Source organism: Accipiter gentilis, chromosome 25, assembly GCF_929443795.1.
Source record: "Accipiter gentilis chromosome 25, bAccGen1.1, whole genome shotgun sequence".
In the NCBI taxonomy this organism is placed as follows: Eukaryota; Metazoa; Chordata; class Aves; order Accipitriformes; family Accipitridae; genus Astur; species Astur gentilis.
In genome coordinates, this window is record NC_064904.1 from 14,205,672 (window position 1) to 14,222,041 (window position 16,370).

Consider the following 16,370-nt stretch of genomic DNA (forward strand, 5'->3'; position numbering starts at 1 on the left):
TCGTGCGGCTTTAGAAGGCAAGACCTTCACTTCAATTTTTTTGCTTCCCCATTAATCAAACTAGGAACAGACCTGTATCATTAACCGCAGAATATTTACACATCGCTTTTGCCAGTGAGAAAAAACAAATCTACACATTAGTGTCCATCTAGGAGCTAAATTCTGTGCTGTCGCTCTGCTGTGATCAATAAACCCGTTAGCCTTTGCTTAGTGCCTTGGCTCTGGGAGAGCCTCTGGAATCAGATCTTATTATTTTGATGTATTGGTGTTATTTTGACTGTGCTCCTCTAAGAGACTGAGATCAGGTTGTGTGGAAGAGCAATAGAAGAAGGAAAAAACCTGAAGGAACAAAAAAACCCTCCAAACCCGAACAAAGGCATTAGAGGTAAACGAAAACCGTTTGAAAACACGAAGCTGGCAGCCTGTCTGGGAAGATGCAGCAGACAAGAACATTGGGTATGAAGCTAGTACCTGGCTTGGCCATCTCCTGCACGTTGCTCCGGCTCCGTGCAGCCCAGAAACTGCTCAGCGTGACACCGCTGCCGCAGACCAGAGCCGCTGCAGATGGGACAGCCTCCACCCTTACAACCTCGGCTGGCCAGGGATGCAAAGGGCTGTGGCTGCTTTGGAGGGCCAACGTGAGGCTGTGCAATTTTCATACACATCCAGCATCGGCCTAACTCTGCTCCCTTTTTGCGTTGGGAGGCTGTTGCGAGCCCCTCTCCCTGCTCTTTAAAGATATTTCATAAATATCAGACAAAAGTATCAGAGGCAGAGGTTGCTCACCCCAGCAAATGAGGTTTTCTGAAGCACGTCCATGACTAAGCACAAATCTGGAACGTGACCTCGGCCACTTTACCCATTCCTGAAGTGCACTGATGCTGGTCCCCCAACTTCCCCAACCACGATAAGAAAGAGATGGGACAGATCCTGACACCAGTCCCGAAGACCAGGGAGACACATTGTGGATATCCCCCTCCCTCTCCTGTTGCCTCTGGAAGGTCCCAGCTCCGGGGGCTCCGTATAGCCCCCATACGCTTGGGGCTCCCCTGCGCTGCCACAACCCTGCTAACCCGCCGGAGCGGGAGCAAACGTGCTGCAAACCCGCCCTGGGGCTCCGCACATGATTGATAGCAGCATGGAGCGGTGAGGCTGGCAGAGTGGATTAGCAGCTGATGGATTGCTGTAACTCAAGCCCCCGCATCCCTGCTGCACCACCAGCTCCGGGGTCAGCAGCACTCGGGCTGTGGTACAAACCCAGCCAGGCCAGCGAGCTTGAACTTAAAGTCTGCTGAAGTTGGGAAGCCGTGGAGGGGCAAAACCTGAGTTACGTCTCTGGGAAGACCTGCGGGGAGTGTTGAAGTCCTGACAAAGTCCCTCGCTTTCACGTTGAATAGAAAAGAGGAGCTGGAGATAGCGTGGCACGGGCTCGCGATACCTCTGGTTTTGTTTTCCTGATTTTATTGCAAAAGGAGCACCCCGAAACCCCAAGGTGGGAGCGGGGGGAGCCTGAAGGACGAAACGAAGGAGGTTACGAAAGGAGCGGAGCAGGTTATCGGTGCGAGTGCATTCCTGCGGGGCCGGGCAGGCCGGGCAGCTGGGGCCCCTTTCACAAACCCTGGGGAGCTGTTTGCACAGTGCCCGCCGTTTGTCCCAAGAACATTTCTTAAATTGTTTCTAGGACTCTCAAGTGCGTGATTGTGCCTTGTCCAGCTATTTCAGCGACCGCGGCATGAGCAAATGCGTTACCCGAACACCCCATCCCCACGAACACAGGGCAGGGCTGCCGGAGGGACCCGCACGGCGGGCAGGAGCTGGAGGCATCTTTTATTCACCGCTATCACCTTTGGCCAGGCGCATCGGAAACCCGATTAGTGACTCTGGCCCTGAAACCCGTCCCTATCCCCAGGCTCGTAGGAGCAGCTGGAGCAGCGGGAGCTCTGGAGGAGACCAGCAGGCTGGAGCACACCGTATCCCACGGCCCCGGCCCCTGCCTGTGGCTCCTGGGGAGGTTTTAGAGGTGGCAGCTGGGCTGTGCCACCCATGGGGCACAGTGAGCACCCAGCTCTGCCCACCAGCACCCGCTGGGGGCTTTGGAAAGGGCTGGAGACAGGACCGGCGCTGTGGCAGCCCCCCCGATGCAGTAGGGCAAGGCTCATCACCAGCGTTTTCCATTGCACCTGGAGCCAGGTGGGATGTTGTCTTCCCAGGCTTATTTTCAGGGGCATTAATTAACTGCTTTCTTTTCCCAAGCTCCTCTCCACAGCTCCAAGGGAACGGGGTTAAAACCAGGCTGAGTTTACGGCGTGACGGACACACACTCGGATGGCCTGATCGCAGCAACGTTTTGCTCTTGTAAAATGATAAAATCGTGTTTATCTTACTGTTGAATGCTCTACCCATCGCACCCATACCCCGAGCACTGAACCACAGGTGGGCACGAGAAGAGCCCAGGGATTTTTCTGTTAATGAGGCTGGGGCATGAGGGTAGCCATTAACTGACGATGGTTGACAGCCATTCCTGCGTTGCCCATTCCCAGTCCATTTTCATCATAACCAAGTGTCCGAAAGGGGTTTCTCAGAGCACTACTGCTTTTGAATGTTTTATTAGAGACCGAAGCCAGCACAGGATATTGAGTACTTCAGCAGCAAAGCAATACAGTGCGTGGTTGGCAGGGTTTAATACGTATCTGATTGTATTTCCAATTACGAGAAATGCACTGAAGCCAGTGCTGAGGCAGGCCAGAGAGCTCTGAGCGCCGCAAATCTGGGCCATTTAGCTACATTACGACTTCTTCTCCTCCCTCATGATTCATCTGGAGAGCAATGAAAGCCCTTGTAAAAATGTGTTCCCAGTTAAAGAGTGAGACTGGCTCTGAAGGATTACACAAATTGAGGAGTAACTTTTGCAGTAGTGCAGGATTTGTGTGAGCATCCCTTTTTCTGTTCGTATCAAGCAGAATTCTGTGTGAACCAGTGGGAATGAAAAGTCCTGCTGAAAACCTGCTCGAAAGTCCACGGCGCCCTTCCTTAAATTAAATTCGAGTCTGGACTGGGGCTGGGGTTTTCGGAGCTCCACCTTACTGCTGGGCTGTTTGAGATGTAGCATCCCAAAGCAGAGCGAGCAAAATCCTTTATGGAGAGGCTGAGCCCGAAGAGGGGCTAGATTGCAAATCACGGGTACCTGGTGGCAGGGCCACTCGCAGCATCCCTGGGACTGCAGAAATGGGGACCGTGGTCTACCGCGTCCCTGCTCGGGCAGCAGCCCTGCCCTGCCCGTTACCTCCAGCCCGGCACAGCTACCGAGACCGAAGCTGCAAATCCGTCCTGTGCGCACAGGCCTTATTCTGATCCCTCTGAAGCCGCTACATGCTTCAGGCGGTGGCTCCTAACAGCTTCAAACAACCGTATTAATCTGCGACAGCCTCCCCTGCCAAAGCGCGCAGGGCGGCGAAGGCGCAGGGAGCACAGCGGGAGCTGCGCAGCCAGACTTTTATGGCCACAAAGGCCAAGTCGCACCTGCTAACGGTTGTGAATAGACTTGCAGACAGCACCAGGTGTGCCATTTCAACAGATTTCACAACTGGGTGTGCCTTTCATCTATGTATAGAGCCCCAGCGAGGGGATGAAGTGTGCTTGGCAATTGTCCTAATTTAGCAAAAATCCTATTTGTCCAGCGGGTCACCCTGCTCGGTCAGCACGTGTATTTCAGGAGCAATTATATCGGTTGCCCTTGGCCTGGCCCCGGCCGCGGCCCTGCGGGGAGTCGGGGAACGCCGCTTTTATCGTTGGCGGGGAAAGATGGTAATGAGGGAGCAGGCAAAAAGGCAAGCGGCTGCCTGCCCGGGGAGCACGCTCCCAGCAGCGCAAGGAGCATCCCCACCAGCCCGGGGGAGCAAGGGGGGCCGGGGGACCCTGCACCCCATCCCCGTGCCTGCCCCCACCTACCCCGCGGTGTGATTCGGCTCGTTTCAGCTCCGTGTCGGGCTTTTTAGAGAAGGCATTTTAATCATATCACTGTTCAGTGCTCAAGACCGTGAGACCTGGGAGCAGCTCGAGGCTTGCAGATACTTTACAGAGAGGGTAATAAACAACAATAACAAACGAGGTCCACGTACTCCCAAGGTGCTGGTGACATCTCTTCTGCCACCTAACAGCGAGCCTGACAGCGACATTGCATTCAAGATTTTATAATTTCAGGCTTCATTAGAAGCCTGAGTCATAATTTCAGTTTCATTAGATTATCTCTATATTCCAAAGCCACATCATAAAGATGAGAGAGATGCTAAGATTTGTTTTTTAAATGAGGACCACTCGACTGTACTCAATAAAAGAAAGACGCTGATCTCATGGGGATAGTTGGATGAGATCAGATAAGATTTTTGCAGGCTGGAGTCAGTATTCATTACCAGCAAATGGGGACCTTGTTTTATTCCAAACTGTCTGCTCTCCATGGACATATGTGTGGTGGCACGTCCAAAGGACGCGTCTAAAACACAGACGTGATTTCAAGCTTCCATTAGAAGCACTTTTTTCCTGCCTGGGCTTGGCCGATGTATATCGGATTTACTCTAATTATGATCTTTGAAATGAGCCCTGATGAGAGAACTGGTATCTGAATTGTTCTGGTTGTATTTTTACAAGTATGAATCATCTACTCTTTTGAAAAAAGTTCAAGCCCTTTCTCCTGCATTTTCAAACATTCCTAATTCCTTATAAAAATCCCCACCAAAATTAACAGGGAAAAAGGAAAAGGATGAAGGTACATTCATATTTAATATTGCAAAGCCAAACACCAGACACACCATCGCCTTACGTAGAGCTTTCACTATATTGCATCACTGATGTTTCTGTGGAAAATTCCCAAACTGTGGAAGGAAACAAAAGTAATCCCTTGACCATTTTGCTTTTGTTTGAGAATTACAAACTGTAGGGGGACGGGCGGGCAGAGCACAGGGCCAGGGTGTAGCATCCCTTGGGGTGTAAAGGCTTCAGAACCACCGCAGTCCCCCAGGATTTTGTAGGTGTCTGCCCAGTAGACCCCTGAGGAGGGACAGGCTGGGAGGTGGGGGCAGTACCGCTCAGCTTCTTGCCCGGCCTTCTGCATCATGGAGAAGTGCTGAGGGACTGTCCAGCTCATGCAACTGCCCTCCGCTGCGGTTATCCAGAAAAGAAATAACAGTTGCATAAAAAATGGTTAGTCTGATGCCCCCAGCTTGCATTGGCGAGGTTGCCTTGGAGCACAGCGGAGGGCTGGTGCCGTGTGGGTCTCCCCACGCACCGAGGTTTTAGGACCTTCATCCTCCCCCTCGCCGGGTACGGCCGTGCTCCCTCTGGCAGCCCGTAGCTCCTGATGTGCACGTTGTGCGATGGCACAACAGATCCAGCCCTGGCTGACCTGCCTCCTCCAGGGGTGGTCCGATGAGTCCAAACCGAATGCAGGACCTGGGAATTGAAGGCATTTCCAGACAGACTAATCAGCGAAATGTGTATTTAGTCTCATGAATCACGCCCTTGAGCGCTCGTCACCCACACGGGTGGGTCAAAGCCGCGGGCTCTCACCGAGATTGTTAATGCAATGTGAGCGCACCGTGCGAAGTACCGACTCCAGGTCCTGGATGCGGCAGGAGAGGGAATGTCTGGCCGGGGGAAAGCTCTCAGCGTCACGTGAAGAGACTCACTAGAAGCGGACTGTTGTCCATTTGTAATTCTGGGACAAACGATACAAATACATAAATGCTGCTTTGAAAAGTTTCAAACTCTGCCCCCCCTCCACTACAGCAATTTATTTTTCCGAATTACTGCATTATACAGCAAAAAAGGCTTTTGACATGTATATGCACACATTTATTAGCTTGACACTAAACAGATCATCGAGCTACTCTGTAAGAATTTTGACACAATCAAATAGATGATACTTTGGTAACTACAGCCTGGAATAAAAGACACTATTTATTACAAATACTGTAGTAGTTCGTAAAGGCCTCAGCAGCAATCAGGACACGTTGTACTACAGACCGTAAAGACACAGAGCAGTGGAGACCCCGCCCTAAAAACACCTTCCAATGTAAATACATTAGACAGAATTTATTTGCTTTTCATGATAACTCAGCCCTTGACTCACAACAGACCAGGCACAGTTCAACGCAAATGTGTCTGAACTTTCACAAAAGGTGTCTGACTCCCACAGACGAAGGCTGCTCTTTCTTCGGTGGCTTTCCAAGGACCTTTCCTCCCTGTCAGCAGGAGAACCATCAAGTACCAGTTCTAAAAGCTTTTATAAAAAAATTATTTATTCATACACCTATTTAGATATGCAGTGATTTTAAATCAGCCACTGGATACCATCAGGCACCTGTACTGCATTTATTCCAGCTGCTATAGGAAAGTTTGCGTAGTCACAGTACTCATCTTCTAAACATACTTTGTACCTCAGTAATCCTAGAAGCACATACAATGTAGGCATGTTAATTAACACTTAAGTCAGTGCATAACATAAACCAGTGCATAATTAAATTGCCAGACTTGATTCTCTTTCATTCATGCTCTTAATAGTTTCACATGAAAAACAGTCCGCGTCTAAACTACACTGATAGAACAAGTAATATATGTTCCAATTAGACCACTTTTTATTACATCAAATTGTGTCACTCAGTACATCTGTGCAGGTTGCACGGGCTTCAATGTAAACTGCACAAATGATGATAAAATCTTGCAATAAAGCACTTCAATCATTAGATTTCAAGGAGCATTATCTGAGGGGCAAGTGCCATTCTTCCCATTTGGGTGATAAGGAAACTGAGACCACAGAACACCTCAGAGAAATCACTTGTATTAGTCACCTCAGAGTCAAATGAAAAGAATTTGGTTTCTTGAGTCCTGCTCTAGAGGACAAAGTTTGATCTAATTAATCAAATATTACCCATAAAAAAACCAAAGAAGCATGTGTTCCAGTAGAAGCCCCCAGCATTCATCCCTCTATCACCATCACTGCTGCTCAGCATTATAGTGGGAACAAACAGAAGCACATAATCTTACAGCTGGTCTATTGTCAAAATGACACATTAGCACAAGGATTTACAGACATGTTTGCTTACGAAATAAAGGTTTGCATGTTCAGAAATGCAAACGTTTTCTCCGTACAGGAGCTACACGCCACAAAGAAAGCTGCTTCCTGAAAGCTGTGTAGAACTCAAGAACATAGTTAGGGTATCTGCGACTATTGCAGTTTGCTGCACACACACCACCCCCCCCCCCCCCCCCCGCCCCCGAAAAATAAAAATCAGAAACTACAGTAAATACACAGCTGCCAGTAAGTACAGACCACAGTGACAGGCTCGTATAGCAGCTGCACTGAGGTCCTGAGCAACTCTTCAAAATAGTGGTAGAGCAGTGTCATGAAAAGGGAGAACTGGACACATTTAGTCTGCCTTTGTGCAAAAATCAACATTTGCCTTTCAGACGCAAATACTGCCCCCAGTGAAGCCAGTGTTTTGCTAATGATGGAAACTGGCTCAGGATGTTAATTCAGATTTTACTTCCAAATTTATTTCAAGAAAGATTTGCTCTGTGAAAAGTTGATTGAGGCAGGCAGATTTGCAGTTTCCTGCATCCACAGAATCAGCAGGAGAGCTTTTCTTAAAATCATGGTGCTTTGATTTTATTTTTTTGGTAGCTTAGGTGCTATGTTGTTTTGAAACCACATGAAGCTGAAGATGACACCCATCGTCTTCGGGAGAGTCTCATCATAAGCAAACTTCATGGAGTCTTCTAAAGGTATTTCTACAACTTCAATCAGCTCTCCTTCTTCAGGCTGGCCACCTCCTTCGCCAGTTCTCATCTGGTCTGTTACTTCTACATAAAATAACGTCTGCCTAGAACCTGTCACACCAACTCCAGACCTGGAAAAAGGCAGAGAAGAAACTTTGTTTTAGATAAAAAGAAGGTAGCTAGGAACTAAGAATGGAAACCTGTGTCCTTCACGTGTGTCACTAAGCAGCATCAAAATCCATGTTGCTACTCTCTGCTAATGCCATTTAGAACCTATAAATGCAAGTTCATTAATACGGAAATTGACTGTAACTTTCACACAGAAAGCCCAACACTTTTGAATACAGTTGCATATGAAATGGATCTGTCTTCAAATATATTCTGCAACTGTGGAAAAAATGTTAGTTTGGGAGAAAATAAAAAAGTAGGTTTTGAATTGGTGAACTGTTGTTCTACATATACCGAAGTCAACAGAAGTTCTTCCAACTGACCTTAGTGAGAACTGGACTTACAGAGATTTACAAACAACAGAATGAAGCTCCTCAGTGTATCTGTGTGCTATCATGCTACATTTGTTTGCTTGTTTTTACACAAATATTTAGATTCTTTACTCTTAAGAAGATTATGTCCATTCACAGCTGGAGTCCTCTACTCATGAACTGGATAGGTACAAGAACAGAAAGGCAGCCTGAGAGTCTCTATCCCTCCTGAACTTTAGCCTTGACCCAAATGGACCACTGTAAGCACGCATGTATCTCAAGTAATTCAGTCTCCCTGCTAAATTTGCTACAGTGGATTTAGTTGAGGATATTTCAGATTATGTCGTCTTTCTTCAGCTAGACTGCTTGCTGTGTATTATACTTCTTATTTGTTAATCCTCTATTCCCTTAGGACTATTTCATTTAGGTATTATTAAATAAGGGATAAGGACATAATCCACTCATTTGGTCCTTCCAAGAAAATACTCACATCGTAATCGCAACTTCTTCATTTCACATGATTACAAGTGACTTTTCACATTGAATCTGGACCCAAAGTCCACTGAAACTATGAATGAGGCATTAGGGCAAGCTGAAAAATTAGCTTCCATATTATTATACATACAGAGGATTCTAAGATTTGTAGCACTGTTATGATCTTAGTAGATCCATACTTACCCACTCATTAGTCAACTAAATCTTTCAATTAATCCAGCATACATCACACCCCATAGCAGGAATTAATAATTTGTCTCTCAATTTTCTAAGAATACTGGCAATTATTTTGTTTGAAGAATTAATAATGATTATTGAAGTTGGTTTCTTACACCAATATACACTCTTTTTTTAAACACAGAAAAGGGAGCGAACATGTGAGTTCTTTTCCTAAAATTACTTCTGATACGTTCTGTGACTTTGGACAAGATGTTTCATCCCTCCAGGATCATTCCTGTATATCTAAGAAGAGAAACTTAAGCATCTTTGGCACTTCCAGGAACTTTGAAGGCTGCTATGCGATTTCTTTCATTCTGGGCTCATCCCTCTATTTCAGTGCCAGTAGTGGTGTTTTTGATACTCGTTTTAACCAACAAAATGTGACGTACTAGGAGGCAGCAAAAGGCCAGAATAAGAGTTTCCCCTCTCTATTCCACTTTCAGCAAAGTACATGAGCTCCTTCCTCAGTCAATCTGATTCAGTATTTACTTTCCCTAAGGACTTCTTTTCTGCAACCACTGTCCTTGGTATTTGTACGCTATTCTGACGACCATCAGAGATAGTTTGCCACTAAAAGAGCCATCCAGGGCTGACAATCACCCACAGACTGTCCATGCCACGGGCACCAGATCAAATGTCTTCTCAGGATTCCTTGTGCCACACTCCCTTTTCCCTTCTCTGCTGGGAAGAGTAATGCCGTTCGCCAGCCGTGCTGCCATTCATCTCACCTCAGCTGAAGATCCAACCAGCCGACAGCACAACACAAATGCAGCCTTTGAAAGCGGCAGGAGTTGCGCACTGGGCCCAGCATGCTGGCTTAATCATTCTGATCTCATTATAAAAGTAAGGTAGATTCATCTTTCATCGAGTTGCTATCAGCAACCAGCTTGCAAAAGTTGGAATGTCATTTTTTATGCTCGTGCTATCAGTGCCCTTTCTGCCATGAGGATGGTGGCACACTTTACTAGATTCCCTTTGTGTTAAAATACAATATATTTTTCTTGGTATTATCACGCAATAATATATAATGTTAAAAAGCAACGCTGGAAATGAAATACCGATTAAGAGCAAAGAGATCTATTTCACAATCCATCACAGCTGGCTATTTAAGCTCTAGTCATTCAGTGAACAGTCTCCCTCAGCTTAGTCACCTGGATATCTGTCACTGACCCGTGTGCTACCCACCCCTCACTGTTGTACCCATGTCCGTTGGAAGGAGCCTCACTGACAGAATGTATTTGTGATGGAATAGTAGACTCCTTGTTCAGTTTTTGTTCCCCCTTTTCCTTCTTCTTTTCTTGTGTGAGGAGGCAGAAAGGATTTTATTATTTTATCAACTAGAGATGCAGATCTGTTTTTCTCTGTAAATAGTGATTGCTTGTTCTTCAATTGTTTCTGCAAGAATTGCATTTTTAGTAATTAAATAAATATAGGAAGCCTGGGGTTCAGGGATTGTTTTTTGGTAATTGATAATAAGAATTAAAAACCCACGTTAATTAATACTGTAAAAATTGTAAGACAAAGAATGCAGCTCGCTAGTCTCCACAGGTACCATGAAAAAACACAAGACTATGCGTAATATATTTAATGTTCTGTTATTTCTGGTAAGTGTCAAGTTTGAGCTTCATCTGGGGTGCCCCACCTGGAGGATGGAAATGATCCTAAATTGGGTATACCCCAAAACCATATCCACTTGATATTATGTAAAGATTATATACAAAAACATAGAGCCTTTATTTAAGAAGCCCTTCTATAAGAACATTCTGGCTTGATTATTTACAGCATAATCTCCTTCTATACCACCTGTGACCATTTACTTATGAGTTAGCTGCAGTTGTGGAAATCATAGGAGTTCACTTTCCACACATCTTTTCTTTAAAGTAAAGGAAAACTGCTTTCCCAAGGTGCTACACTGCAAGATTCAGTTTCATGCCGCTGTAGCTCAAATAGCATAGAGTGATTTCAATATGCTGATATTTCATTGTATTTACTCATATGATACTTCTAATAAATCAGTGTTTCTCTTCTTACAAACTAAATACATGAAGAGTGGCTACTACACTGAATATACTTTAAAAAATGAAAGCACTGGATATCAATGTCTTTCCTTTGTTACGACATCCAAATTTATGATATTTCTTCACGTATACCAGCATGTAATTTGCCACGGAAACCAACAAAAAATTTGCAACAATGCATATTCAAAGGAGGACATACCCACATATTCATTCTTTCTTATTTGATTACCTAACTTATCTTTCTCTAGTGCAACTCTGCCATGAGTTGTTCATTAAAAACTAATAAAAACTTCCAAATGACCTATAAATAAAATCAAAGAGAGCTGGTATTAATACTCATGTTGTTCTATTCTCCTCTTTCCTCCCCCCCCAGCAAACTGAACATTTATAAGACTACTTAGAATCCCCTCACTGTTTATTGTCTACCTAAATGTCCATTTCAAAAAGGTTCAGAAAGAATTTGAAAGATACAGGAATATACTTTAATTCATAAAAAAGGCAAGATTCTTACCTTTCTTAATTTGATCTTTCTCTAAATGCTCTGGCTGACTATGCCAGTTGATCATTTTTGCATGGATCCACCTGGAATGCCCTTTACTAAATTAAACATTCTCCAAAATTGCTACCGCTGTCTTTCACAACATTTCCAGGCTCTTAGATATTAATGTATCCTGCCTCTCTTTAGAAAATTGCCCCAAAATCAATGCTATTGACATTGCATTTGTCTTAGTACTTTTGATTTTTATAGAAATCAAAAGTTAGCAGGTTCGTTGCTTTGAAGCTCTTCTGAGCTTCCATCTGGTTGAAGTAATAAGGTGATTTAACACATACCCTTGGAAAATGTGTATACATTTCAGTGATTTGGGGTACTGGGGCTGGAGGAGGAAGAGAGCAGAGAGGGAGAAGGTAGGTCTCACTGGTAAATAGGCAGCTATTATGCTTTCAGTATGCTTTCAGGTTTATCTGTTGCTAGGACCTTCCTATGCTTTTGCACACTTACTTGCACTTTCCGAGTATGTTTAAGGACTTTTGCTATGGCTTTAATCACAGTTATATTCCTTTTTCTGCTACCTTCTCCCTCTATGCCAAGTCTGTGACATATGCTTTTCCTTGCCCTAGTATTTCGCATTACAAATAAAATGCTTTTGCCGTAGTCTGAAATGAGTCACCTATTAACAGATTACAGCTATATTCATTAGCTTTTCATCTGTGGAAATCGCAGGGGTCAGCACACCCGAACTGCAAGTGATGAGTTTCACCCTGGGAAAACCACCTTCCTGATAAAGGTGTCTCCCCTTCCCAGTACAAGAGAGGCTTGGTTTGGGGGAGGACAAGCAGCACCGGCCCACGGTGAGACTTCAGGCTTCAGTCTCACTCCACGGGTTTAGCACCATGCTGCCCAGACCAGGCATTTCATGGCTCTTACTGACCCAGACCTACTAAGCCTGGCTTGACCTAGCTGAGCGTTCCAGATGTATTTTGATGTGTCTGTAAGGTGCTTGACTCCTATTTACCACTGTGGGACAAATGCAAATGATCTATACAAAACACAGCTCTGTTTTCACAAGGATCAGTTTCCTCTGAGAGGTTTATAGCTGTTTCAATTAACAGCTACATGGCTGACAAATACTTTGTCAAATCATTAGGGCTTAAGCTCACAAACCCTGTAACTTCAACAGAGAGGTATTTTTAAAATCAAAAGTCTATTAGGACTAAACTTTTAGCGTTGCTTCAGAGAGAGTTAGAAACCTCCATTACCTTTGACAACAGCAAGTCTAAGAATGTGAGCACGTCAAAGTAAGGATACCAAAGTGGTATGGTTTTCATCACAATAGTAACTTAAATATAAGTTTAACACATCAAAACAAGATAGTATGCTGCATTCCCATATTTCATTTTAAAGAAAACATTGAAACACTCTGATTAAATCATGCTAAGGCTTTCAAAGCTGTGGGAAACACACTTGTAGGCAACAGCATAGCAGAAAAGCAGTTTCTGCAGAGTGACTGCAAAGTGCTTCTCTTCACCTCCTGCCCAGGGGTGGGACTGGCTGGCAGAATGAGGCTGTAACTACAACATTTTCTATCTACTTCCTTCTTAGACCAGGGAAAACACGAGAGAGAGAGAGAGAGAGAGAGAGAGAGAGAGAGAGAGAGAGAGAGATTGTCACTCCAATTTGTTTTGGAAACATGGCAATAGCAGCTATCACAAAGCCTTTGTTTAGCTCTTCCCTTTTATTAAATGCATGAGGAAATATATAGCTGATGAAATAGAGCTCACAAAATGGCACTTTTCATTTGTCATATCTAAGTTCATAAACATAAAGATACATTAAATTTTTTATCACGAGTGGATAACAGTATCTTACTGCTTTAAAAAAAAAGAAAAAAGTTTAGTAGTGCCTAAAAGCAACAAGTGAGATTGAGTCCACTTTATACGTTTGCTGATGTTCAGTAACAGTGAGTTTCTTCTTCAAACTGAGTGTGTGAGCACGTGTGCATGTATGCAGGCGTGCACATTTATAAGCACATAGGTCGGAATTCAAAGCACATACTCAAGATTAGCTTTGCTGCCTTCTCATGTCTGGATGCTCACCTATGCCAACCAATTATTACATTCATGATTATTACATTCATAAATATTACATTTTTAATTTGAAGGAACAAACTTGTATGAGAAAACAAACAATTTCTTATACTCTACTCCTCTGCTGCAATGTGGGGAACAAATAAATTGACTTACCATTGTGAAGACTTACAAGTTTAACTCAGTTTTCTGATAGACAGCAATTAAAAGCTAAATTTCCCATAGTTTCTTAATATTTAACAAACATAAAATCTATAAACAATCAACATTTACCTGTTCCTATCAACACAGAAATACATTTTTTGGTTTTAATCTGACATAGTTAATCTGAAAATTCCTAAATGCAATGTACCCTTTTATAAGATGTAAGCCATCTGGATGCAGAATTTGGGTATATAGTATATACATAATTCATGTTTACAAATAAATGCAACACAAATCTCTGTTATTTATACTGAAATCAAGATCTATTTAGGCATGCAACATGTAAACTGATGAACAGTGACATGCAGTTCCTATTGTCACTTCTTAGGACCTTTGTACAGTTCTGACATTATAAGCAGCAGGTGCAGGAAAAAAGCAGAGAAGTAATTAACATAAAATTATATTACATTATGCCATCACCCAACAGGTGTACTAGCAGGTGATCTTTCTAATTATAACACACTCCAACATTTTCAAGGCTATTATTCTTTCTACATAATAACCTGTGAATACAAACCATTTTTACCTCATTGCACAGAGACTAATAGCCATAGCACGGTAATTGGAACATCCAATATTAATTCTGTGAATGCTCTTCTTTGTTGTATACTTTTGGAAAAAAATCAAATGTAGGAAGATTAAAGTAAGTACCTATGTTAATATAGTTAGGCCCTTAAACTAATCCATCTGATTTTTTTGCAGCGGGGCTAAGAACCTGCAGCTCCTATTGTATCCAGTTGATAGCCTAGAGTTTATTACAACCCTGGGAGAAAATAAGATGGAATGAAGGGAAAAGGAATTTGAACCAGAAGCTCTGGTTCAACTTTATCCTGATGCTCTGAGGTGTTATTTGAGTCCAACTAATTTTATATATATTCTTCAAGAAGATCAACATTTTCAAGAACTAGAAGAAAATACTGTAAGTTGCAATGGCAATGATAACATCTTTAACACAACAACAACAACAAATCTCCCCGCCCCTGTCTTTTAAGGAAACAAGTCTCAAGGAGGATAGCTGGAAGTACTTCAACCTAAGAAACAAACTCGCAGCTGAATTTCACATGGGATTCAAACTGAAAACTGCTGGGATACCATGACAGATAGAAAAATTGTTATATCTAATACATGAATAAGTCCAAAGTCATTCACTTACAAAATTTTGCATTTAGAGAAAAAACATCCCCAAACTGGAGGGAAGCTCACACATTTCTTTCAGAGCTTTTAAAAATGAACAATTTAACTGCCAACCATTTTCATGAAGCCTCAGTTTACAACTGTACTACTATAGTATTAGCTTCATTTTGTTATTGAGCTAAATGGTTCCTTTATACCCATCGCATCTACCACTATGCTATTTTTGACTGAGGCCATACGTATAGTTGACGAGAACTCAACATACCAGTAGGCACCAAAACTTTCAAGAAGCCTCCAAAAATGGATTAGCTGCTGCCAGAATAAAGAACAAACTTTTTGTAATACCAAAACAAGGTTACTTATTGTACGCAAGCACAAAAATAGCAATTTGTGTAGCCCCGATGAGAAGAGGAAACTCACCACACAGGTTGCAAACAATACAGATTTTTTTTTCAGAATGATTCCTGCCTCTATCTACATAGCAAAACGAACCACTTAACATTTAAATTCACCTTCTGGCTGGCATTTTACTATGGTAGGAACAGATACTTCTGATTCTTCAAAGTGTGATTCCTCTGACCTCCTCCAGTCAAGTCCCTCTTAATATGTTTGTCTTTCTCGTTATCTACCCCCAATTCAGTCTCCTTCATTCACCCATGCCTTACTGTCCTCCTGCTGCTTGGAACAGCTTGTTCCAAAGACTCTCACTCAACTAGCATAGTTCCCAACTCCTGGCTTCTTTCCTGGTTTTTCATTGACTCCAAAGCTACTCTGTGGATCATTCAAGGTAAGTAAGTCTGAGATCTGCTTAATGCAGTGCCTGACTTCTACCTGATGAGTATCATGTCACAGGAGCTTTGACACAGCTTAAGAAGGGGGTCCAACAGCTTACTTGTATGTGCTTTTGAAATATCTGTAGTAGTATTGTAGTTAACCTTTTCCAGTTAGCTGAGAAACATAAAAAAAAATTCTCCCCAAAGCCACTGCTCCAAGCCCTGATAATAAATGAGAAAAAAAAAAAAGCTGTCTTCAGATTACCTCCAATCTTTACTGCTTCCAGTGCTTGAGAACAGAGCAAAGTTCTGCTTGGTTACAGTCTAAGTACTTTCCTCATTTTGTTAAAGAGAATTCTTCTCCACCACAATGAACATACTTTCCCCAAGTCCATCTAGTTCTCAGCCCATGTTTTTTCTCTCCGCTGTTCTTTCATCTCTTCTTCCTCTTTTTCTTCTCAAGGGTTTTCTATTCCATTTTTCCCCCTAGGCTAAGTTCCCCCTATGCGTTGTCCATGCCCTCCCCTCTTAATCCATTAGCCACAGAACTGTATTGACCTGCCTAGCCAAAACCATTTCTCCCTTTAAATTTGATGTATCTTCTGCTTTTCATGTCCTTCTGTCAGGTCTAGCTCTAGTCCTGCTTTTATTCCAGTCAGGCAATTTTCCTCTCATAACCATGATTCCAGAAA

General features: G+C 43.4%; 1 protein-coding gene across 1 annotated transcript in view; it reads right to left on the reverse strand.

The window, feature by feature from the left end:
* Positions 1–7,526: 7,526 nt before the first annotated feature.
* Positions 7,527–16,370, reverse strand: part of NUDT14 (nudix hydrolase 14) — a 61,860-nt gene continuing 53,016 nt past the window's right edge. Inside the window, exon 5 of the mRNA XM_049828867.1 lies at positions 7,527–7,901. Within this exon, the coding sequence (XP_049684824.1) occupies positions 7,661–7,901 (241 nt within the window). The 3' untranslated portion in view covers positions 7,527–7,660. The remainder of the gene's footprint in view (positions 7,902–16,370) is intronic.